General features: G+C 35.6%; 1 protein-coding gene across 2 annotated transcripts in view; it reads left to right on the top strand.

The window, feature by feature from the left end:
- Positions 1-27,545, top strand: part of Zir (dedicator of cytokinesis) — a 233,248-nt gene that overhangs the window by 66,872 nt on the left and 138,831 nt on the right. For both annotated transcript variants that reach the window (XM_089101690.1, XM_089101688.1), the window contains exons 14-17: positions 5,441-5,544; positions 20,269-20,437; positions 24,251-24,366; positions 25,276-25,349. In XM_089101690.1, coding sequence (XP_088957816.1) covers positions 5,441-5,544; positions 20,269-20,437; positions 24,251-24,366; positions 25,276-25,349 — 463 coding nt within the window. The remainder of the gene's footprint in view (positions 1-5,440; positions 5,545-20,268; positions 20,438-24,250; positions 24,367-25,275; positions 25,350-27,545) is intronic.

Raw genomic sequence — 27,545 nt, 5'->3', positions numbered from 1 at the left:
GCCTTCTATAAAAACCTTATATGCCCCAAGGGCATAACTTTCAACCCTTGCCCAGGAGGCTGTGGGGGAATGTCCTCCTCAAAAACATAATTTCTATCTGGAAATCAACTACGCTGGACAAAAGGGCTATTTCAAAATTTTGATTGGATGTCTCTCTGGAAATGGTGGGCGTGGTAGGGGTGCTAGTTGCCTTCCAATCACTTCCGACTATTAAAAAGGGCACAGGCCACTCCAATTTCCAATTGAATGAGCCCTTTTCGAAGTTTCTATGACAACTACTTTGATACGAAGTGTCCTGCTCCAATGGAAAAAACAATAAATCATACCTTGTGCCAACATCGTTCTTATATGCCCTCAGGGCATAAATTAAAACCCTTTCCCCGAAGGTTGTGGGGGAGTGTCCTCCTCAAAAACATATTTTATATCTGGAAATCAACTACGCTTAAAAAAATGGCTATCTCAAAATTTTGATTTGATGTGTTTGGGGGAATGATGGGCGTGGGGGGGGGGCTAGTTGCCCTCCTATCAGTTTCGACTATTAAAAAGGGCACTAGATCTTTGAATTTCCAATCAAATGAGTCTTTTTTGAAGTTTCTACGACAACGCCTTCTATAAAAATCTTATATGTCTCCAGGGCATAACTTACAACCCTTGCCCTGAAGGTTTTGGGGTAGTGTCCTCCTCAAAAAAAAAATTTCTATTCGGAAATCAACTACGCTGAACATAATGGCTATCTCAAAATTTTGATTGAATGTGTTTCAGGAAATGGTGGGCGTGGTAGGGGTGCTAGTTGCCTTCTAATCACTTTCGACTATTAAAAAGGGAACAAGCCACTCCAGTCTCCAATTGAATTAGCCCTTTTCGAAGTTTCTACGACAACTTCTTCGATACGAAGTGCCCTGCTCTAATGGAAAAAAAATAATAAATTATACATTGTGCCAACATCGTTCTTATATGCCCTCAGGGCATAACTTACAACCCTTGCCCTGAAGGTTGACCTGGGAGTGTCCTCCTCAAACAAATAATTTCTATTTGGAAATCAACTACGCTCAAAGACCTAATTTCTAGAACTTTCAACTACGTTGAACAAAATGGCTATCTCAAAATTTTGATTGGATGTGTTTTGGGGAATGATGGGCTGGGGGGGGGGGGGGTTAGTTGCCCTCCAATCACTTTCGACTATTAAAAAGGGAGCTAGCCTTTTGAATTTCCAATCGAATGAGCCTTTTTGAAGTTTCTACGAAAACGCCTTCTATAAAAACCTTATATGCCCCCAGGGCATAACTTACAACCCTTGCCCTGAAGACTGTTGGGGAGTGTCTTCCTCAAAATCATAATTTCTATATGGAAATCAACTACGCTGAACAAAATGGGCTATCTCAAAATTTTGATTGGATGTGTTTCCGGAAATGGTGGGCGTGGTAGGGGTGCTAGTTGCCTTCCAATCACTTCTACGAAGTTTCTACGACAACTTCTTTGATACGAAGTGCCCTGCTCTAATGGAAAAAAAATATTATACATTGTGCCAACATCAATCTTATATGCCCTCAGGGCATAAGTTAAAACCCTTTCCCCGAGGGTTGTGGGGGAGTGTCCTCCTCAAACACATATTTTCTATCTGGAAATCAACTACGCTGAACAAAATGGTTATCTCAAATTTTTGATTGGATGTGTTTGCAGGAATGATGGGCGTGGGGGGGGGCTAGTTGCCCTCCAATCAATTTCGACTATTAAAAAGAGCACTAGCTCTTTGAATTTCTAGTCAAAAGAGCATTTTTTGAAGTTTCTACGACAACGCATTCTATAAAAACATTATATGCCCCAGGGCATAACTTACAACCCTTGCCCTGAAGGTTGTGGGGGAGTGTCCTCCTCAAACAAATAATTTCTATGTGGAAATCAACTACGCTGAACAAAATGGTTATCTTAAAATTTTGATTGAATGTGTTTCTGGAAATGGCGTGGAAGGGGTGTTAGTTGCCTTCCAATCACTTTCGAGTATTAAAAAGGGCACAAGCCACTCCAATTTCCAATTGAATGAGCCCTTTTCGAAGTTTCGACGACAACTTCTTCGATACGAAGTGCCCTGCTCTAAAGGAAAAAATAATAAATAATATATTTTGCCAACATCATTCTTATATGCCCTCAGGGCATAACTTAAAACCCTTGCCATGAGGATTGTGGGGGAGTTTCTTCCTTAAAAACATATTTTCTATCTGGAAATCAACTACGCTGAACAAAATGGATATCTCAAAATTTTGATTGGATGTGTTTGGTGGAATGATGGGCGTGGGGGAGGGGGCTAGTTGCCCTCCAATCACTTTTGACTATTAAAAAGGGCACTAGCCACTCCAGTTTCCAATCGAATGAGCCGTTTTCGAAGTTTCTACGACAACTCCTTCGATACGAAGTTCCCGGGAATGGAGAAAAAAAAATAATACATTGTGCCAACATCGTTCTTTACTTAGGCAGCGCTACTGCGCTGCCTAAGATATGACAACCTCTGTCCTTTCTCGTCGCTTCAAAACTATTCCACATATATTTTTGTTGATTTATTTTGACAGCCTTGTATATAGAACTTGACAATTTCTGTCCTTTCTCGTGGTTCCAAACTATTCCGTATATTGTTTTTATTGATTTGTCTTCATAGCCTTGTCTATAGGATATGACAACCTCTGTCCTTTCTTGGCGCTTCAAAACTCTTCCACAATTTTTTTTGTTGATTTATTTTAATAGTCTCATCTATAGAATATGACAACCTCTATCCTTTCTCCTGGCTCCAAAACTATTGTGCATATTTTTTTATTGATTTATTTTGATAGCCTTATCTACAGAGTATGACAACCTCTGTCCTTTCTCATGGCTCCGAAACTACTCCGTATAGTTTTTTATTGATCAATTTTTATAGGCTTATGTGTAAATTATGACAACCTCTGTCCTTTCTCGTACCTCCGAAACTATTGGATATCGACTATTTGTTAATTTTTCTTATTGATTTGTTTTGATAGCCCTGTCTATAGAATATGACAACCTCTGTCCTTTCTTGGCGCTCCAAAACTCTTTCACATATTTTTTTGTTGATTTATTTTAATAGTCTTATCTATAAAATATGACAACCTCTATCCTTTCTCCTTGTTCCAAAACTATTTTGCATATTTTTTTTATTGATTTATTTTGATAGCCTTATCTGTTGATTATGACAACCTCTGTCCTTTCTCGTGGCTCCGAAACTATTCGATATAAACTATTTGGTAAATGTTTTATTGATTTATTTTGATAGCCTTGTCTGTTGAACATAACGATCTCTGTCCTTTCTCGTTGCTCCAAAACTATTCCACGTATTTTTTGTTGATTTATTTTAATAGCCTTATCTATAGAATATGACAAACTCTATCCTTTCTCGTGGCTCAGAAACTATTCCGTATATGTTTTATTGATTTAGTTTGATAGCTTTATCTGTAGAATATGACAACCTCTGTTCTTTCTCGTGGCTTCGAAGCTTTTCTGCATAAACTATTCCGTATTTTTTTTGTTGATTTATTTTGATAGCCTTATCTGTAGAATATGACAACCTCTAATCGTTCTATTGGCTCCGAAACTATTCCACATAAACTATTCGGATATTTTTATTGATTTGTTTTCATAGCCTTATCTATAGAATATGCCAACCTCTGTCCTTTCTCGTGACTCCGAAACTATTCCGCATAAACTATTCCATATTTTTTTTTTTTTATTGATTTATTTTGATAGCCTTATGTGTAGAATTTGACAACTTCTGTCCTTTTCGTCCCACCAAAACTATTCCATATATTTTTTGATGATTTATTTTGATAGCATTATCCGTAGAACATGACAATCTCTGTCCTTTCTCTTGGCTCCAAAACTATTCCGCATATTTCTTGTATTGATTTATTTTTATAGCCTTATCTATATAATATGACAACCTCTGTCCTTTTTCGGCGCTCCAAAACTATTCCACATGTCTTTTTTGTTGATTTATTTTGATCTTTAGAATATGACAACCTCTGTCATTTCTCGTGGCTCCATAACTATTCCGCATATGTTAGCCACCATTAAAAGCTGTCGTATTTTTGAAATATTTTCCTTTTAAAGTAAATTTGATTTATATTTCCCTGACTGGGTGATCTTTGTATTGAAATCAAAACATATATTGAAGTAAGAATTCACTAAGACTGCTTAAAGCTTAAAAATCTCAGTTTTAGTCTTTTCAGCTTTGAAAAAAAGAACAAGAATGAAAAAAAAGATCAAGCTGGAGAACCGAAACGAACAAAGAACAAAATAAACCTCTAAATTGCAAGACAATCCCAATAACTGTGAGCCATTTCGAAAATTAACTTCTTGTATTTCTCTAACTTAAGTGTTCCTAAAATCATAGGCAGCGCAATAGCGCTGCCTAAGTAAAGAGCGCTATATGCACAATGTGTTATTCGTTTATTATTATTTTTTTGGTTTGTTTTAGACTAGGGCACTTCGCATCGAAAGAGTTGTCGTAGAAACTTCGAAAAGGGCTCATTCGATTGAAAATTGAAATGGCTATTGCCCTTTTTAATAGTCGAAAGTGACTGGAGGGCACCAAACCCCCCGCCCACGCCCACCCTTGTCCCACACACCTTCAATCAAAATTTTAGATAGCCATTTGGTTCAACGTAGTTGAAATTTCTGTAAATTATGTCTTTGAGGATGACACCCCCCCCCCCCCACAGCCCTCAGAGCAAGGTTTGTAAGTTTCACCCTTGGGGTAGATAAGGGTTACCTAAAAAAGATGATCGTATTAACTTCGGAGGGGCTGATTGAATTGGAAATCAGAAGTTCTAGTGCCCTTTTAAAATTCAGAGTGATCGGAGGGTAGATACCCTTTGCCCTCCCACACACCTCTTATTTTTCCCGGAATACATCTGATAGCCATTTACTGAAAACAGAATACGTTTTAAATGTTTTCGCTTTTTTGTTTTCATAAATAAAAAATTATCAAAACTTTAAGAAATAAATATCAATATATGTTAAACTGACAATATATGGTCATTTGTCTTGTTTTTTGTTGTTGTTTTTTTTTTCAGTAAAGCGCAAATTATGTTCTGGTCTTGAGAAGGAATGGGGGTTATCGGCTCTACGCATGTTAATTCTTGCTCGTTTTGAGTTTGACTCGGGTATTTATTGTAATTTCTGTTCGTTTTGAGTTTCATTTATTTATTGATAGTTATTTTTTGATAGTTTTACGCTTGGAAGATTATTTGACTTTATTCCTGCTCATTTTTGGCTTAACGGAGCTGTTTAGTTTTCTTTGAAAAATTAGTTAGGTTATTAAAAATTAGTATGGTTATTATAATATCTTATAATAACCATAAGCTATGCACCATTTTTATGATCCAACTTTTGTGTGTTATCTTTGAAAAACCTCTTAACTTTTTTCTTTTTCTAGGATAAAGCAATTGAAACTTTTTTTCAAACATGCTGTCAGTGTGAGGTTAATAGCTCGGCTCATAGAATGGAAGATATGACACTTGAAGCGCGACTCAAAAAGAGGTAATATTTCTCTTAGTAGTTTTAAGTTAAACCATAGATTTATTATTTTGAATCAACAGAAAATATCAAATATTTAAAAGTATTTATTTTAACGATATTGAATTCAAATTCTTTACCCGTGTGGTTGGATTGTAAGAAAAAGTATAAGAAAAATGACTGAAGCTCACTCTCTCAGTTGGCATACTATATGCATGTGGTTAAAACCAGGGCCGTATCCAGGATTCTTTTTCGGGGGATGTTTTACACAAGGATTTTCTTTCGTGGGGGGGTGGGGGTTGGGGTGGTTGCAGAAAAAAAAACTCAAAAAAGGCAAAAAAAAATTATATCCATTTTTGTTACGTTTTTACGAGTTAGACAAACATTTCGAGGGGGGGGGGGTACCCTCTGGAAACGGTCTTGGTTAGAACACAATTTGGTGATTTTTAAAACATCATTTTTTATTATTTCTTAATTTTTTTATTGGTTTTCTTTTCTGACCTAGTCATTTCGTATAGAAGGAGTTGTCGTAGAAACTTCTAAAGGGGCTCTTTTGATTGTAAATTGAAAGTTTAATGCCCTTATTAAGAGTCAAGAGGGATTGGAGGGCCACTAGCCCCCCCCCCCCTATCATCTCCCCAAACACAATACTACTTACTACTATTAATACTACTTTTAATACTACTACTACTGCTACTAAACTGTTCCAACTACTACTTCAATAACAAACCACTTGTAAGGCTAAGAGTGTTAAGTTCAAAAGGCGTCAAAAGCGGGTCATAAGGGCATATCATGAGGGGGATGTTCAACTGGCCAAAAGGCAATATGTACATGCAACTACTATTATTAATACTGCTGCTACTTCTCGTACTACCACCACTACTACTACTACTACGCTACTAGTACTAAGTCGACTTTCGATAATTTGAAACTCAAGGAACCAGAGGAAAAGTTTTAGTGAGATGTTTAACATAAAAAGAGTTGAAATAATCAAGAAGGAACAAGGAAGAATTTCAAATTAACAAGCACTTTATTGAAAATACATAACCCATATATGTACATACATTCATTTAAACTTTTTCGCTTAACTTCTTAATCACTTGTGTACATGGAGGATGTTAAAAACCATGCCGGCGGAAAATGATTTTGCAAAGTTATCTGTGTCTTTTTTCTTTTTTTTTTTTTCTTTTTTTCTTTTTTTTTTTGATGAAGTGACTTACATGACCAATTCAGTTTCAATGGTTGTGAAAGCTGTAAAGAAATTATCACTTGTTTATGTTCTGAGAGCGTAGGAATGTAAGGTGTTGATGGTTTATCTTGCCTTGCTTAATATGACTGGAGTAAGTGGTTCTTTTTTTTATCCTCTCTCTCTTCATCTTGTGAAGTCAACAATTCAACATCAGTTAAAACACCGTGGACAGCATTTTCAGCGTCCATGTGAACAAAATCCTAAAAGATAAACTCATCACAGTTTGGTAGAAGTAAACACTCTGTCTCTAGAGGGATGGATCCTGTTAAATCTCATGAATGATAACCTTGCGGGGTTTTCGGTTTCCTTTGCAAACCCATTTTTTTGAAGCTGTTATATAGGGTGGTAGAATTCACATTCTCATTTTTATCAATGCTATCCAGCAGTTTATATATTTCAATAGAGTAAACCAATACCTCACTTAGCGTCGGAGTTACATTCAAAAAAACACGACGTAAATTGAAATGACGCAAAGTGAATTAAGATTTTCCATAGCAAATCCTGTAAAGATTGAGGATAGAAGATAGGGTTACGAAAATACTACTTTTTAAAAAGGAAATTGAACAAAGTAAACATTAAAAAACAAAAATAATATAAAATTTTATTACATACATACAAAAAACAAAAAACCGTATCCAATTAAAACAAAATAAACTTCTGCATTCAATTAATTTATGAAAAAAACAATTAAACTTAATCACATTCTGATCAATCCATAATGGGTGTTGTCGTAGTGGTACATCGGTAGTGGTAAAAAGACAAAGATAAAAATCACCCAGGATGTGACGAACGAAGACCAGGCAATAAAATCCCTCACAGGGTGTGACATAAAGTGACACTTAATTTACAATGTATGAACTATTTCTCCCTTTCACCCCTCATTGAATTTTAGCCACACTGGCGTCAAAAATAAATTTTTAACAGGTATGAGTCACCCTTCAAACTGCGCAGCTAATTGAATCATCTGCGAGAAAAAAGGAAAATCGTAATTATTATTTAAGGGAGAACCAAAGAAAACCAAACAAGTAAAAGAAAAGATGAAGTTCAGTTTACAAAAAGGGGTATTTATCCGATAAAAAGGGACTAGAAAAAAGATTCAAAACTCTAATCCAAAACAACGCAACCTCGAAAACCTAACGTTGCGCAATTGAGTAGCGACGCAACTTCGAGGAAATGCAAAACGAAACGACGCAAAGCGAGGTATTGATGTATTGCCAACCAAGACGTCCTTGTTACAAATTAAAATTAAAAACAAATTAAAATTAAAATTTCTTATTCAATTATCAAGTGTTTTTCAAGGGACTGCGAAAAAAGTTCTAATTATCCAGATATTCAAATTATCGAGAGTCGAATGTATTGAGGCTAAGTGTATGAAGGTGAAAATTTGAGAGATTATTGAGGGGAAATTTGAACCAAATCAAAAGACACTATGCGCATACAGATTGACAAAAGTGCATATCTCAAGAATGGATTTGGGTTTTAAGTTAGAACTTTCAGAGAATGCTTAAAGGGAAAGATTAATTGACCAAAAGGCAATATGTGCACGCAAATACTAATACTATCAACACTGCTACATTTACTACTACCACTATTACAACTACTGTTACTACTACTACTCCAACTACTACTTCTGCTGCAACTACTTGTAAGGCTAAGAGCATCAACATGGAAATTTCAGGAAGTATATGAATACTGGTTATCAGTAGGATGTATCGGCAATGTCGTAGCAACGGCTAATTCTATTAAGTTCAATCTTCCAGAACTTAATGAGTGTTGTGACCAAAAGGCAATATGTTAATGCTGCTGCTGCTACTAGTACTAGTGATATTACTATTAATACTACTACTAGTGCTACTAATGCTAATACCACTACTGCGACTACTATTGCAACTATGCCTAAGAGTATGAAGGTGAAATTTTCAGGGAATATTGAGAAGGAAGTTGAACTGAATCACATCACAACGTCTGTATGCAGGTTGTCAAAAGGACGTATAGCAATATCTGTGGATGTGAACAGTTTGGTGTGTGTATTTTAAACTTACTGGGCTTGCTGTGGGGGGATATTGGACAAACCAAAAGACAATATTAGTATCCTAATGCCTCTGCTCCTACTCATACTACTACTACTGCTACTATTATTGCTAATTCTACTAAAGCTACTACTACTGCTACTATTATTTCTGTTGCTACTACTATTAGTAATGGTACTACTGCTACTACTAAAACTAAATATATTAAGGCGAAAAATTTGAGGAAGTTTGAAACTGAATTGAACTAAATTGAAACACGCTATGCCCAAACAGGTTATCAAAAAGACATATCAGCAATGCTTCAGGAATGGCCTATGGTATCAAGTTGAAACTTTCAGCGTGTGTTGAAGGAGATTTTGAAGAAAATCAAAGGTGCTATTGCTATGTGTATACCGCTGCTAATGCTACTACTGCTATTACAACTATTGCTACTATGCAAGCTAAGTGTATTAAGGTGAAGTTTGCAACGGATATTTAGGTGGATGCTGAACTCTATCAAAACGAACTATGAGCATGTAGATTATCATAAGGGTCATCCAGCAATATCTGATGAACGGCTTAGATTATTAAGTTCAACCTTTCATGGTAATCTGTGGCGGATTTTGAACTAGCCAGAAGCCACTATGTGTTTACTATTAATCAATCAATCAACCTTGTATTTTTAAATAAATGAACAAACAAAACAATTAACATGAACATTTCGACTCATAGCAATGCTTGTGCGAGTCACACCTGATAATGGCAAACAAATTTATATCACACTATGAAATGAAAAGAGGAGAGCTGATAACGTAAGAGAGGAATGAAGAATTAGGAAGGAAAGAACTGCGAAGAGATGGGGTCAAAGAAGAAGGGTGAGAGGATAAGATACAAAAGAAAAATTAAGACATTAACTCATGCGGTATCAAATACTGTGTAAGAGAGGTGTCGTTTCTGGAGTGTGTCAAAAGATTTTATGGATTTAATAGATTCATTAATTGTGTTTTATACAGAAATACTTCTATAAACTGGAGAGTGTTGAGACCTTGTAAGCCTTCTTCGCGGTAGCACAAAATTGTACTGGTTGCAGTGGAGAGCTCTTCCTCGATGGATTGTGCTATAACGTTCGAAGTACCTGGAAAGACCTTGAGGAATTCTATTCGATATTGGTGAGTGTGCTAAACGCAGATTACTAACGTTGATTATCTCTGTTATATCTATTGTTCCAGTGTCTCTGCATAGGTCTGTTGAGGGGTATAGCATGGGGAGGCAATATGTGGCCTTGACTGCACGGTTTTGTTATCTCTAATGATTTTAGATGAGATTTGAATGTATTGCCCCAGACAGAACAGCAGTAGCTCAAGTAGGGGAACAAAAAACATTATAAAGCATTTCCATCCTGTCAGCACTTAGAAGCAGGCTAGCTCTATGTAACTCGATTTTTGTCGTGAGATTGTTGAAGACAGCTGGGATATGTGATGTTTGAACGAAAGAGAGGAATCTACAAATATGCCGAGGAACTTTGTGACTGTGTTCTGAGGAATGGGATTTCCATTGATTGATAGTGCGACAGTGTGAGACAATGAGGAGTTTGAAGGAACAAAAGTGATGACTATGATGCAGCTTTTTGTAGCATTTACCTGTATTTTTTTACCAAAACACCAGTCAGATATTTCGTCAAGAGTTTTGTGGGCCTTTTTTGCAGCAGACTGATGATTCAGCAGCAATGAAGAAATTTGAGTCATCAGCGAATAGTACTGGGTGTGTATTTGTAGTAAGACATGTTGTAAGGTCATTGATATACAAAATAAATAAGAGCGGCCCAAGTACCGACCCCTTGAGGTACGCCAGATTTTACCGGCAATTCTGCCGACACACGACCCTCCACAATTACACACTGCTTACGATCAGTCAGGTACGATGAAAACCACTCATGAGCAACACCATATATTCCAAATGAATTTAATTTTGGGAGGAGGATTGAATGGCGTACCATGTTGAAAGCTTTAATGAAATCCAAAAAAAATCCCTAGTACCTTTTCTCCAGGATCCTGGCTATTTAATATGTATTCAGCTGCATGCAAAGTTGAGTGATAACACCGAAACTGGTATTGATGGGGGGAGAGTAGCTGCATGCCATCGAGGAATTCATATACTCTGTTATAAACCACTCGCTCGAGGACTTTTTATGTAACCGGTAGAATTGATATGGGTCGATAATTGGAGATAAGACTCTTGTCTCCTTTTTGTAGAGGGGAAGGACTTGGGCAGTTTAAACACATTAGGATGAACTCCGGTTGCTAGTGAAAGGTTGACCAAGTTTGTAAGTAGAGCTACAAGACCTGCAGATGCCTTCTTCAAGACATAGTTGTACAGCCCTAAGGTTTCATGGGTTCTGCCATAAGGCAGCTTACTGATAAGCACTAGTAAGTCCGCTTTAGTGCATAGAGCCAGAAAAAGATATAGCATTGGTCGACTGTAGATTTGTTCAGGGGATTGGGCAGAAGCAGGTAGAGATGTCTGATCAACAGATAGTTTATCAAAAGCGTCAGCACGAGATTCACTTGTTACACTCTCACGACGCATATTTATTATTTCTTTAGGTATAGCCACCTTCTTCCTTTTTTGACATATTATTTCATTAACAACCTTCCATACTTTTCTCAAGTTACTCTTACATTCATTTATTCCCTCCACATAGTACCGCCTTTTTGCATTACGTACTAATTCGTTTAATGTATTTCTGTACTTTTTGTATGTCACTCTCGCTTGAGGGGTTATAGATTTACAAGCTTTCAGGTACAGTCTATTTCTGTGTTCGGTAGACTGAACGAGGCCTTTCGTCATCCAAGGAGTTTTAGGAGCAAAAAACACTTTTGGTCCAACCTGTTCGTAGAAGAAAACACCGTTCTGTTAGCTGTTTAAGCCGGTTCGTGAGTGCATTTTCTGCCATGTCTGCCAAAGACGCATGAGTTACAGCACACCAATCATTCGATTTCAGGGTTTCAGTGAAGTAATCAATGTTTTTTTTGGAACAACTTCGATACGTGAAAACGCGATTAGACGCTGACTTAGTGGACCGGCCTGCCCTTGTTGGGTCTATTGTGATGACTGGTTAGTGATCGGAAACATCAGATGTTATAATATGCGAGTTAAAAGATGTGTGAGGGTTAAAGGAAAGGAATATGTTGTCAATCAGTGTTGTAGTATTTCTAGCTGTAGAATACCGTGTTGGAAAGAATACAGTGGAGAGAAGACCAGATGATACGCTTGTGTCAAGGAACGAACGCGAGTTGGCGTCACCGTCAGTCGTCAGCAAGTTGATGTTAATGTCACCCATAAGACATGTATTTTTACCTCGACCACATTCATTAATCTCCGATATAAGCTGCTCAACTTGCGAAAAGAAAATGTCACTTGGAAATGACGGTGGCTTATAAAAAAGGCATACGAAATATACTAGAGATGACTTTCCAAGGATTTCAATGACTATTGAGTAGACAGATCGACTACGTTCGACCACATCATTAAAAATTGATTCCAAGTCATCGCGGCGCTTGTGAGAGATAGATTCATTTACAAATAATGTAGTGCCACCGGAGCACTTTTTTACGTGCCGTGGAATGTATTCATGGCACGTGCCGTGCCTTGGATATATGGCTTCAAAACCAGGCAAACAGTACGGCGACATGTCATCTTGAGAGGGCAGCCAAGTTTCAGTTAAACCAACTAAACTACAAGGATTTTTCTTTTCAGTAGTGAATGTAAGAATATCATCCCATTTTTGTTTAAATCCTTGAACATTATGCCAGAAAAGATTAAACTTATCATTAGTAGAAATTGCAGGAAGTATTTCTTTAAGATATTCTTGGGGTGTTGCATATGAGCAGGACAAAGCATTCACCCTGTCTGTCACGGGATCAGCAGCTGACTCGTCATCGCATCCTAGCAGATTGAGAAATGCGGTTTTCAGCTGGCACTTTTCAGTTAAGAATGAAAAATCATTCATTGTTGAGATCACCGATGTTTTTTATTGTCATCAGTTAGACTAAATAATGATAGTGGAGGAAAATAATAATAACAGGAGTTTTCCGGTGTTTGTAGTGTTTCGTGATAATGTGTGCTGATGATGACTTGTACCGCCGAAAGCGGGCAGCCCGCATGTAAAAAATCCCTGTTCCTTCTCCTTTTTTTTGAGTCTGAGAAATCCGACCGTCGATCACAATATGAAGAGAGGCAAAAGCAGGATAAGAAGTATAAAAAGAAAAAGAAAAGTAGAAAGAGAAAAAGAAATGATAGCACCAAGTTAGAAAAGCAAGAATGTTACAAATTAATTACATCCATGAATATTATTATCAATACACTTTCTTAGTTTTGAATACCCCTGATCGAAGTATCAAGATATCTTTTCAAAATGAAAATCTCGTCCTTATTTGACACTTTACGGGCACTTGTGGGTCCGGTTTTAACCATAACGTTTCCATCAGTGGTCAAGACATTTTTCAGTCCAAATTCAGTTTTTGTGTATGCGAATAACTCACGTTTAGTTTTTGTTAGGCATTCAGTGACAGACATTCTAGACCCCTTGAGTTGCTTCCTGTTTTTTAAAAACTGCGACCAAACTCTAAGGTTTGAAAGTGTCCCTATAGTCGGTCTTGGCAGATTTGACACTTTGCATCCTATTCTTCGGGCAGGGACAATATCAAAGACATCTAAAAGAATGCCCGGAAATTTCTGCGCACATAGTTCCAAAAGTTTATTTTCTTAGTTCTCCTTGATAACAGTGTTCGTGGTGACATCTTCTTCGAGGCCGAAAAATATCAGTTGGTTACCTAGTGACGCTTGTGCAAGGGTCTGATTGTGATTGTCTATTGCCCCTTTGATTTCACTACCTGACTACTTCACTACCATAAATGACGTCATACAAAAGACAAACCAGATTGTTGAATGTCCCTGGTTATAAAATCATGATGACGTCACTTATCTTGGCGTCAAACACTACAATAAATGAATTGAAAAGTCGTGATCTCAGCATAGTGTTGTCTAAAAAAAACTGTTCAGCTGCCAGGTAACAATAAAGGATCAATTGCTAAAATAAAATATTAGGGTACTTGTCTGTTATAGCGCCTAAGTTAAGTTCTTTATCTAAGAAGATCCTATTTCTGTGACTAATCCTAATGAAATATCACAAAATATGATGAAAATATAATACTTTAGAAACAAATTTGGGCTATATATTTGCAAATTAGGGGGAGGGGGGTGTAGTGGGTCTGCATCCAAAATGTGTTAGGTACTATTGTCCAGCATGTTAGTAAATAAGAATATTTTTCTGATTTCAACATTTCCGAATACTTTACGCCCCCCCCTTTAATGTGTAAATATAAAGCCCAAATTATATATTTCCTATCTATTTTATCACTTCTCTTTGTCTTCTCCCTAGGTAAGCTGAAAGAAACTAACGGTGAAACCGGTTCTACTTAGCTTCTATATACACAGGCTCTATCACTTCATAGTTACTCTTCACACTAAAGTTACTCTTATAGAGTTACTCTTCACACTAAAGTTTTTAACACTTTTAATAAATCATTCCAGTTCTATTTAAAAGGCTCTTGTATTTCACGAGTTGTTCTTAAAAAATTGGGACGAACAGTCAAAATTTAGCGTAAAGAGCAAGGTATTGAGGAGGGGGAGTCAATCGTTACTAAAGGAAAGATTTTTGAAGGGAGATATAGGAGCCAATGCCTTTTCGGGGGTAGGGGGCTAAAGTTTTCTCCCCCCCCCCCCCCAAAGAAAAAAAAATCCCCCGTATATAAATCCTGGATACGCCCTTGATAGGAGCTTTTACATCTATATATTAGTTTATCTACATTGAGCAATACCTTTTAACTGGAGTCAAGCGCAGGACTGGTCTTGCTTTGGGCTTTTTACTTTTTGACCTAGAGTAATTCCTGTGGACACGTTAAATTGTCTGAAAAAAAAAAACAACTCGGAATTCCAGTACCAAGGTTTTACTGCGAAATAAAGATTAGCTTAGCTGGAGATTACCTGGACTCTGTGAATAGGGAAAGTGGAAATTGCGTAATCCCTACTATTCCAAAATCGGTATCATATAAGAAAAAAATTATTTTTGAACCAGGTCTAAAGATTACTAATCCTGGTACCGTGAGGGATTCGAACCCTAACACCCTTAATTATAAAGGCTTGGCTTCCTCCACTACTCCAGTACCAGGTACTGGTGCAGTTTATTTTGCAGTAGACTGATGTAAATTAGCTGTAAATATAGAGGAAACAGACATGTTCTTGCTCTTGTGTTTAATTAATTAAAAAAAAACTTTCCCAAAAAGAATTTTTTCAAAAAAACGTAACGGTTATATTAAACTTAAGATTAGAAAAATAAAGGTAAAACTAGTTTAGCTACTTTTTGCTATCTTGGAAAGAGGTTAGGAAAACGAACCTTCCAGGTATGGGTTTACAGGTTAAAGTATGTACCGGGACAGTGTTTTGAAGTACCTAATCCAACTCCTTCTCCATCTAGAGGGCGGTGATTAGTAGCTAGATCGATATCGGAAACTGACTTCTCAAGGGATTATAAACGCCGGTCAAGTTCACAGAACTTGTCTTTCACCATTTTCTCCAGATGGAGCGACAGACTATTTTAAATCTCCGTTTTAATGTTTTCGATGGTGGACTCACTCGGCTCTGTTCTCTGATTTACAGCACCCAGTTTGATGACAGCTGTTTTAACTTCTTGGCTGATTTTTAAGTCCAAGTCCTTTTCGATTTTGTCAGTTCACTGTTTTGTTTTAACTTTCAGTTGGTTTATTTGGTTTGTCAGTATTATTAATTGTTCTTCCGTACTTTCGTTGCCTGAGAACTTCACTTCTGAATCAAAGCCCATTGTTCTACCACCTGCCGTTAGAATCTGCAACTTACTTTTATCCGAACCAGACACTTTATTTGCCATTGTCTTTCCTTCAGCCGCCTAACCAATTCTTTTTCCTTCAAATCTCTCTCGGCAACTTATTGGTTATGTTGTAATAATGTCCTCAATAGGCACAAAACAATCTTTAATTGTTCCTTTCAAAATTATTGGGCTAGACGGCCATCCTTCATAGCCATCTCTTATATTTTCCTTCAACACCTTCAAAAAATTATGTTAAAAAAAAAGATTATGTTAAAAAAAAAAAAAAAGAACTACTAGTATCGTAATACCACTAATACAATTAATGTAACTAATGAGGCTAAGAGTATTAAGGTGAAACTTTTAGGGAACATTTAGGGGGATTTTCAATTAAAAGAAAAGACTATGTGCATGCAGGTTTTCAAAAGGATATATGAGCAATATCATAGGTAGCGCCACTGTCATAGATAGAAATATCATTGAAACTTTTTAAGGAGCGTAATCGACTGGAAATTAAAAGTTTTAGTGCCCTTTTTAAGAGTTAAAAGTGATTGAAGGGCATGCAGCCCCCTCCCAAGCCCATTAATTTTCCAAAGACATCAAATCAAAATCTTGAGATAGCCATTCTGTTCAGCATAGTTGGACGGTCCAGTAACTACGTCTCTAGGGATATTAGGTATTTCAACCCCCACAGCTATGCAATTTGCCCATTGTGCTATAAAACTAAATAAAAAGGCACTTTGTGTATGCTGGTTGCCAATAATACATCTCAGCAATATCCCAAGAACGACTGAGGGTATTAAGTGGAAACTTTCAGGGTTACTATTGTTACTTCTTTTGCTCTTGCAATTTAACTAAATCGAAAGAGTGTAAATGTATCCAGCTTGTCAAAGAGCATAGATAGAATTTTTTGGGAAAAGTTTCATTTCTCAGGTCAACTTGAGGAGGTACAAAACTAAATTAAGCGATGCTATTTGTCTCCAGATTTTAAAAAGCGTGTATGCTGTTAAAAATTGTTGAGAAATTTCTCAAACATAGAAATGGTAAGCCAAACTGTGGATTCTTATAGAAGAAGAAAACAAAAAATATAAAATGTTACTTTCTTTTTCCATGAAAAAGACTGTTGAAAAAAACTAACAGAAATTAATTGAAAAAAAAAATCCACAAAAATAGTTTTTTCAAAGAAAAGTTTTCAAAGAGCTCCATTAAACCAAAAATGAACTGAAATAAAGTCAAATAATCCTCAAAGCATAAATTTACCACAAATCACCATCAATAAATAAATGAACCCCTCCTCCCTCCCAAAAAATAATACAATATATAATCGAATCAAATTCAAAACGAGCAGAAATTAACGCCATGCCTTCTCAGGTACAGGATATAATTGGCACTTTACTGAGAAGAAAACATGTTTTTAAATCAAATAAAAAATCGGTAAAACTTTTAGAAATAAATATCAGTATATGTTTATTGAACCGTCAATCCACGTTCATTTTTTTGTTTGTTTTTTTCCGTAAAGTGCAAATTAGGTTCTGGTCTTGAGAATGCATGGGACTTGTCAGCCCTATTCATGTTAATTTCTGCTCGTTTTGAGTTTGACTCGGTTATGTATTCTAATTTCTGTTCATTTTGGGTTTCATTTAATTTTTGATGGGAATTTGTGGTAGCTTTACGCTTTGGAGATTATTTGACTTTATTTCTTCTCATTTTTGGTTTAATGGAGCTGTTTACTTGGCGATTGACCTGGAGTATCTATAATTTTTCATAAGAATTGGAATAGAGGAAATGTATAGATTTCCTATTATATTTCCCAGTGACATGAATTCTTTGTGTTCTCAGGAATAGTTGACTGTTCACAGAAAGGCAACGTTAAAGACAAGCGAATAAGATATTGTCGAATCCTTTCCACAGAATATTGGTTCAGAAAAAAAAAAGATTGAAGAACAGATTGCCAAATTTGTAAATCTAGGATATATATATATATATATATATATATATATATATATATATATATATATATATATATATATATATATATATATGTATACATATATATATATATATATATATATATATATATATATATATATATATATATATATATATATATATATATGTATACATGAATATATATATTTATATATATATATATATATATATATATATATATATATATATATATATATATATATATATATATATATATATACTACCACTACTACTACTACTACTAACAACTCACCACAGCACCAAGCCGCCTGAGGCCAACAAAGCTTCGCACGCTCCTCCTCCATCCCAATCTATGCAAAGCCTCCCTTTTTAAATCCTCCCACGAAGTTCCCATTTCCTTCCAATCTTTCTTTATGACGTCCTCCCATCCCAGACGTGGACGACCTGCTTTCCGTTTAGCTCTAGACGGTTGATCGAAAAGAACAATCTGTGGCAATCTGTCATCCTTCATTCGCACAAAATGCCCAAGCCATCTCAACCTTTCTTTCATTATAGCCCTATAGAGCGGTATTGAACCATATTTTTCGTAGAGTCTGTTGTTTGAAATACGGTCAGTCATCCGGGTACCAAGAACAAACCTCAAACAATTTCTTTGGAAAACACCCAACAAATCTTTCTCTGCTTTTCAAAGAGTCCATGTGTTAGAATCCTATTTGACTACTGTCGTCACTGTAGCTTCTAATATTCTAATCTTGGTTTGAAGACTTATCTTCCTGTTCTTCCAAACTTTTTTTTATTGTGAAAAAACACCCTAAGCCTTGGCTATTCTACTTTTAACATCTTCACTGCTCCCGCCATCTTCACTAATAATACTACCAAGGTAAGTGAAGCTGCCCACTTGATCAATCTTTTCATTACCCAACGTAACCTTTTCATCTTCACTTTTTCCTAACCTTAGGGACTTTGTCTTCTTAAAATTAATTTTCAAACCTAATCTAGCAGCCTGAATTCCCAAAACCTCTAAAAGTGCATTTATTTTGCTCACTCTTTCCTCTAGGATGCTTAAATCATCAGTATAATCTAAGTCTAAGAGACTTTTTCCTCCCCATTTGATTCCTTGGTTTCGCGTTGCCTTTTCTGTGCTCCTTAATATAAAATCCATCAAAATAATCCATATAAAGGGAGATAGAATTTACCCCTGCTCAACTCCTGATTTAATACAAAACCAGCTGCTAACCTCATTTCCTACCTTAACTGCACCCGTGTTATTCTCGTACATAGCACTAATCACTTTAATGTATTTGTCTGGTATACCATACAATATATATATATTATCATTAGAAGAGTCTTCAGAAAAGGAAAATCTAGAATATACAAAATCAAAGCCCTCTGGAAGCAATGCACCTTTACCCTTCTCTTAGGTTGATCTTGTGACTAAAATTCAAGTATATTGTTCATAAAATCACCAACAAGGAGCCTTAAAGCTGTCCTCCTTTATCACGGTAGCTGGTATACGTCTATACCAGTTGGACATTTGGTACATTCGGTAGAATGCTGTGAAACACTGCGATCTCATCTATCACAAAATAAAACCTGCTGGTTTCAGTTGGACTCTTTGCGGTGATTTAAAAGTCGTCTTCATGGTTCCTGTTCTTCAAGTGGCATAGCTGGTAATGAGACTCAACAGTCGAAGAAAAAAATAAAGACCGTAAAAACTGAGCTTTGAACCGAGTACTCAAAATGTAATAGGGACATCTCGTTTGGACAAAAGAAAAGTAGTTCCTAAAGATAACCTTGTTTCAGATACTTGCACAAAATGGTTTTCAGGTTTATCCGAAGCCAAGTGGAGGGTAGAGTGTACAGATAGTTATTAGTTTTGGAATTAAAAAATGTTGGTACCACTACGAGGAGAAGAGGTGATATAAAAAAGCCAAATTGAAAGAAATAATTTTATTTGGCCAGATGTCTGCAATCCTATTAAGGATAAAAGATTTGAGATCAGAATAATCAACACCACTGCAAAGGGTTACTGATTGTTACTGTGATTTAAGGGAAAAAATCAGCGATTTATAGGTCCTCATATTTCACGATAATGGTTTTTTAACCTAATCCCTTGTTGGTTAGGCTGATTGGGTCCGTAGAGAGGTCCCTTTTTTGAGTAAAATAAGTCCCACAAGTTCCTATTTTTAGCTCTTTGAACCTGTTTGTTTGGTGATAAGACCGGATAATTTTAAATAAGTTATATTTTGCTGAACAAGTTCACCAGTGTGATTAATTAACAATTAAAGGTAGTAAAATATAATTTTTGTCAATCAAAAATTATAATAAATCTAATTTGGTTTTGTCATGAAAGATTTGACTAGTAACATATTAATAATTATCAGTACTATAATTAATAAACCAATGAACAAGGCTTTTCAGACTATATTTAGACCAACTTGTTTAATTATTATGATTCATTAAAGACCAAACCAAAAGGAAATTAATTGTGACATAATATGAAGTACCAAAAATGACTGTTGACGCTATATCTATATGATGAGTATATTTTGTGTTTATTTGAAACAGTATGTGTTTGAAGCTTTTATTTTTGTCTGCAACACCAATCTTTTATTTTACTGTGAAGTATTTTCTTTCAGTATTGAAGGTCTAGTAAAGGCAAAGCCTGGCCGTCTTGTCCGTTTTCTTCCGCTTATAATGAACAAGCTAATTCAATTAGCTGTCGACCCACCATCTGTCCAAGGACAAACTGTTTCAATTGGAAACGCTTGCTTTGAAAGTCTTGGAAAACTTGTGCAGGTTGTTTCTGTAAGTACGGCGCTTTTTTTCTCTTTTTCAATATTAATTATAAAACTTATTCCACAAAACAAGTTTTTCAAAGAAGAGTAAAGAATTCTATTAAAACAAAAATTAGCAAAAATAAAATCAAATTATCTACCAAGGTTGAAACTACGTTTTGAGTTTGAGTCGGTTATTTATTGTAATTTCTGTTCGTTTTGGATTTCATTTATTTATCGATGCTGATCTGTGGTAGTTTCACGCTTGGTATTATCTGATTTTTTATTTTATTTTTGCTCATTTTTAGCTTAATGGAGTTCTTTACTTTTCTTTGAAAAAACTTATTTTGTGGAAAAGTTTTTTTTAATTAATTTCTGTTCGTTTTATATTGGCATAGTCTTTTCAGGGAAAAAGAAAATAATACTTTAAATCTTATTGTTTTTTTAAGAATTTTTAGTTTGGCCTGCTGTTTGTATGCTAGAGAAAAATTTTCAGCAATTTTTAGCAACATGCACCCTTTTAAAAATCTGGACACAAATAGTAGTGTTTAATTTAGTTTCATACGTCCTCTTGTTGACCTGAAATAAAAAATTGATACCATTTGCAAAAATATCGGTTTACTTTCTTTGATAGCTTGGATACACTTACGCTATTTTGATTTGGTTAAATTTTAAGAGCAGAAGTAGCACCAAAAGTTTGAACATAATACCCTCAGTTGTTCTTGGGATACTGCTGAGATGCCTTTTTGGCAATTAGCATTTACACAGTGCATTTTGATTTAATCTTAAGGCAACATTTAGTATTTCGACTAATTGGGCAATTCGAAGGGTGGGTGTGGAACGTAGACTATTTGATCTTCAATCCTTGTTGGCTATTAAAAAGGGCATCAACCCTTTCTATTTTCAATCGAACAAGCCCTTTCTAAAGTTCCTACAACAAGTCCATTGATACGAAATGCCCTGGTCTAAAAAAAAAAAAATAATAATAATAATACATTGTACCCACATCGATCTTTGCTATAAAATGTTAAGCCTTCTAATCACTTTCAACTATTAAAAAGGCACTAGCCCTTTCAATATCCAATCGAATGAGCCCTTTTTGTATTTCTACGACAACGCTTTCTATAAAGACCTTATATGCCCCCAGGGCATAAATTACAACCCTTGCCATGAAGGTTATGAGGGGGTTCTCATCCTCAAAGACCTGATTTCCAAAACTTTTAACTACGTTAAAAAAATGGCTATCTAAAAATTTTGATTGAATATGTTTGGGGAAATGGTAGGCGGGAGAGGGGCGATAGTCGCCCTCCAATCATCTCCGACTATTAAAAAGGGCACTAGCCCTTTCAATTTCCAATCGAATGAGCCCTTTTTTGAAGTTTCTACGACAACACTTTCTCTAAAAACCTTATATGCCCCAGGTCAACTTACAATCCTTGTCCTGAGAGCTGTGAGCGGGTTGTCATCCTCAAAGACATAATTTCCAGACCTTTCAACTACGTTGAACAAAATGGTTATCTCAAAATTTTGATTGGATGTGTTTGGGGAAATGGTGGGCGTGAGAGGGGCGTTACTTGCCCTCCAATCACATTCGACTATTAAAAAGGGCACTAGGCGTTTCAATTTTCTATCGAATGGTTCCTTTTTGAAGCTTCTACGACAGCGCTTTCTATAAAAAAAAAACAACTTATATACCCCCAGGGCATAACTTACAACTCTTGCCCTGAGGGCTGTGGGGGGAGTTTCATCCTCAACATCATAATTTCTGGACTTTTTAATTACGTCGAAAAAAATGGCCATCTGAAAATTTTGATTTGATGTGTTTGGGGAAATGGTGGGTATGAGATTGGTGTTAGTTATCCTCCAATCACTTTCGACTATTAAAAAGGGCATAAGTCCTTCTAATTTCCAATCGAATGAGCCCTTTTTGAAGTTTCTACAACATAAATATCTATAAAAACCTTATATGCCCCCAGGGCATAACTTACAACCCTTGCCCCGAGGGCTTTGAGGTGGTTATCATCCTCAAAGACCTAATTTCTAAAACTTTCAAATACATTGAACAAAATAGCTATCTAACAATTTTGATTGGATATGTTTGGGGAAAAGGTCGGCGTGAGAGGGGTATTAGCTGCCCTCCAATCACTTTCGACTATCAAAAAGGGCACTAGCCCTTTGAATTTCCAATCGAATGAGCCCTTTTTCAAGTTTCTACGACAAAGCTTTCAATAAAATGTAACAAAACTTGATGGTATAATTTAATATTTCCATTTTTAACAAATTTGCTCTAATTAGCCATGTTTTATTCTTCTATTTTTTTTCTTTCAGTGTTACTTTAATTTTTTTTCTCTTGGTCCTTAACAAGTTATCTTCTAGGATCTTTATTGTTATTAATGTTTGTGTTATGTTTTTATTCGAATAAATTGAATTGAATTGAATTGAAATAAAAACCTTATATGCCCCCAGGGCATAACTTACAACCCTTGCCCTAAGGGCTGTGGGGGGAGTGTCATCCTCAAAGATATAATTTCCGGACCTTTCAACTACTTTGAACAAAATGGCTATCTCAATATTTTGATTGGGCGTGTTTGGATAAATGCTGGGCGTGGAAGGGGTGTTAGTTTCCTTCCAATTACTTTCGACTAGTAAGAAGGGCACTAGCCTTTTCAATTTCCATTCAAATGAGCCCTTTTTGAAGTTTCTACGACAACGCTTTCTATAAGAACCTTATATACCCCCAGGGCATAACATACAACCCTTTCCCTGAGGACTGTGGGGTTGTCATCCTCGAAGACCTAATTTCCTGAACTTTCAACTACATTGAACAAAGTGGATATCTCAAAATTTTAATTGGATGTGTTTTTAATTGGGGAAAAGTTCGGTGTGAGAGGGGGGTCAGTTGCGCTCCAATCACTTTTGATTTTTAGAAAGGGCACTAGCCCTTTGAATTTCCAATCGAATTAGCTCTTTTTGAAGTTTTCACGACAAAGCTTACTATAAAATCTTTATGCCCCTAGGACATAACTTACAACCCTTGCCCTAGGGCTGTGGGGGAGTGTCCTCCTCAAAAACATAATTTCTATCTGGAAATCAACTACGTTGAACAAAATGGCTATATCAAAATTTTGATTGGATGTGTTTGTTAAATGGTGGGCGTAGAAGGGGTGTTAGTTGCCTTCCAATCACTTTCGACTATTAAAAAGGGCACTAACCTTTCCGATTTCCAATCGAATGAGCCCTTTTTCAAGTTTCTACGACAACTCCTTCGATACGAAGTGCCCTGGTCTAAAGGAATAAATAAGAAAATAATGCATTTTGCCAACATCGTTCTTTACTTAGGCAGCGCGATAGTGCTGTCTATGATTAGAAATTATGCTTGTCATTTGTCTTAGGCTAGAAGCTGAAATAAAGTAGTAAATAAATCAAGAAAAAGCTGGGATTCCTACAAAAATTCTTCTGAATTTTTCCGCAAGAAGACACGCTTGATGATTTTTTGATTTTTTGCTTGGTGGGGGGGGGGGGAATTCGGTAAAGATACCAAAAATATTTTTTATTTTTTTTTAGAGATCACAAGAAATTGTTGGTGAACTGCAAAAAATTCTAGATTTAGGGGGATGGGCACGGGTGATATTCTCCCTTCCATCATTACGTATGTTTTTCTTTGTACCATCTGACGTGGCTTGGAAAATAGCATATGGAAAATCTCACAATTGAAATTTTCATAATTTGGTATTTGAAAACGTATAAATGCCTAAAAATTAGAGAAAAACAACTTAAGATGATTAATTTATTGATTTTGCCCGTCTGACTGTCATTCATTTATTTATTGTTGTTTTTATTTTAGGATTTGCTTGCGTCTCAGTGTGATCAACATGGAAGAAATAATCTTTTAACTACTTTTATAAAATGCCAAAGTATGATTCCTGTTGGCACATCCCTGCCGTTTGCGCCACCAGATTTGTAAGTTTTATTTTAATTTTATTATTATTATTGTTAGTATTAAATTTAAAACTTAAGAACTATGGGTGGTTTCTTTTTACCACCAGAGGCCTAGTTTAGGGCTGTGACGTTTTTGTTCAATAATTTTGGAACGACGAGAAGGGCTGTAGATTACATGTATCCCTAAAAAAGATTAACTGAAAAAAAAGAAAAAAAAACTTGACTTGGAATGGGATCGTGATGACTTTCTCTCTGCAAAAAAACAGTTTTTGAGCAATTGTAGTTTTAAGTTCCTAATTGTAGTTTTAAGTTCTCTCTGCAAAAAACAGGTTTGGAGCAATTGTAGTTTTAAGTTTCTTGGGTGTAGAAAAGACAATAGAAAATAATGTGTTCCAAACAAGGATGAATATAATATAAGACCACTATCGTCAACATTTTTATTTTTTGAGCTGAAAAGCATCTGCGGTGTCTCTAACTCAAAAATATTTTATAGGAACTTCGTTTTAATTTTGGACGGCTCATAGGTCCCAGGCAACTGAAAAGTGTGTTGAAAAAAAAACGGATCTCAAATGTGTATAGGATCCCAATTAAGTGTGGGACTTTATAAGAATATTTTCTGAACATAAATCATTATCTTTCAACATTTGTTTAGTTGCTTTTAAATCATATTATTTTCTTATCTTTTTTTTTTTAATGAAACACTTTCACTTATTTTTTTTTTCAGGTCTACTGTTCTGATACACTCATGCATTTGTGTTTGTTTTTGTTTTGTTTTTTTGTTTTTTTTTTATTGTTTTTTTTAATAGTTTTTGCTCTAACCTTAATCATAAAAAATTACCCACAACCAGATACATATCGCTGAAAGGAGAATAGTTGTTTTAATGCTGCATTTCATTTTGGTTGAGAAACTTATTTATGCGTTTCTTTTAGGCAACGAGTTCCATTGAGTGAATGGTCAGCAGATGATGATATAGATGGCGTTGTGTTACGAAACGCCAGACTAGGTAAGAAGTTCTTTTATATACAACAGTTAATGGGTGTACCATGTCTAAATACTCTCAAAAGCTAGTCCAATTCATTGTCTAGCTTAAATGAAAAAGCAATTTTATTTTTTAAATGAATGTAAAGATTAACAACCTAAAACTAACAGAAATTATTCTATATGTGGAAGGGGGATGGGGGAGTGGCTGTGACCATCATGTCCCCCCAAACCTTACGCTGAAGCTTGACTAATACTTACTGAAAGCATTTTTGAGTGCATGATATATAGCGAGCTGGTGGTTGCACGCGTTTTATTTACCAATTTTCTTTTTAAAACATTTCGTCTGAAGATATTTTTTTATTGAAGACAAACTATAATAAATAAGGCTTATCGTACTAGTTTAGAAGTATGTATGATATTTTATCAGGCTATGAGACGAAGGCATTAGAAAACTAGAATATTCTAATAGCCTTCTTCTGTCTGCCAAGATTATTCCAGCATTCGGGGGTGCATGTGTGGTAGTACAACACTTGTGCTCTTGGGTAGTGCCGAACAAATGTATCATAGAATGTAAGTTTTCTGTGTTTACATGTGTGTGCATTTAAGTTTTTTCTTTTGTTTGTTTGGTTGTTTGTTGTTTTTTTAGGGGGAGAAGGGAGGGAGGGTTAACTGAGAGTTCCAAGTTGTTTCTTTCTTGTTAGGTTCCAAACTACGAGCCTAGAAACTACAAAAAAAATAAATTAGAAACTACAAAAAAAGAAATGCCTAAAAAAGAAATGCCTACAAAGAAAGAAATGCCTACTGCTTTAAGAATTAGGAATAGTTGTTGCGATTTATCTGGCTTTGAGGGAAATGACTTGGAACTTTTAATATTATTGACGTCTGCTGCTTTCCAATATAATTTAGACATTTAGGGATGTATGTGTGATATAACAGCACTTGTGCATTGGATAATTTTGGAAAGGCTAATCATGTAGTTTTTGTGTTTGCTAGTTGTTGTTTTTTTTTTGGGGGGGGGGGGATTAATTAGAGATTCCAGCTGTCTTTTATTGTTAGGTTACTAGCTGTTCCGAACTTACACTTGATATACATTTCCAGGCTTTTGTTGTGGTTCTTGGCGAAAAAGAGGCTTATTAGTTTAAACATTTGTGTGATAATTTATCTGCTTATGAGAGAAAGACTAGACAACTAGAATACTCTGATTACCTTCCTCAGTTTGCCAAAGTCCAGCGGGTATTTTTAAATACATATGTGATAGAACGGCACTCCTGTTCTTGGGTAGTGCTAAAGATGTTTATCATGGAATGTAAGTTTTCTGTTTTTGTAAGTGCGTGCGGGTATTTTTGGTTTTTTGTTTGTTTTCGTTTTTGTTGTTGTTTTAGAGGAGAGGGCTAATTAGGTCTTCAGTTTTTTTGGTGTTTGGGTGTTTGAATTTTTTTTCTAAGGTGGAGGGATTAATTGGGAATTCTGACTATTTGCTGTTGTTAAGTTATCAACTCGTAAGAATTTGTCTTCGATATGTTTTTCGGAGTTAATTTCTACCCTACCGAGACATTTAGAAATGTAGTTTTTTATAGAAGAAATGCTCACTAGTTTATCAATAATGATGGTAATAGTTTTGACTCTGAGAGAAAGGCTTTAAAAGTTAAAACATTATATTGTTCTGCTTTCGAAAAGAATTTCGGCATTGGATACACCTGCGATAGCATTATTTAATTTAATTCAGATACGGTGACTATCCCAACTTACAGCCGAACTATATTTATTCCATGAATGCAAGTTGAAAGTAGGCATAATCTAGACAGCAACAAGTTTTTTTTTTTGTGTTTTTTTTTCAAAACATGTTATTAACTTTCAAAATAAGTTAACATGGAATTCACGTAATGATAGAACATATAAACTTATTGATTATGTTATTGTAAGCGAAAGACTGACAGGATCGATACAAGATACTAGGGTATATAGGAGTGCTTTTATTGATGTTAAAAGTAAAAATCACCATCTAGCAATGTCTAGGGTCAATCCAAATCTGGAATTTAGTAAGGGTAACGATCTCTGGGAAGCTATGACGTTGGTAGACTCCAGGATTTGAATTTGAGAGTAATTTCCCAGGAACAATTGAATAATAAACTGGAAAGTTTAAAATTTGACAATCTATAAGATAGATGGAATAATTTTAGGAAACTACCGTAGTTTGTGAAGTAGCAAATGATGGATT

The sequence above is a fragment of the Artemia sp. Qi Xiang Cuo genome, chromosome 15 (assembly GCF_049724085.1).
Source record: "Artemia sp. Qi Xiang Cuo chromosome 15, ASM4972408v1, whole genome shotgun sequence".
NCBI classification, from domain to species: domain Eukaryota; kingdom Metazoa; phylum Arthropoda; class Branchiopoda; order Anostraca; family Artemiidae; genus Artemia; species Artemia sp. Qi Xiang Cuo.
This window is presented reverse-complemented; position numbering and strand designations above follow the sequence as displayed.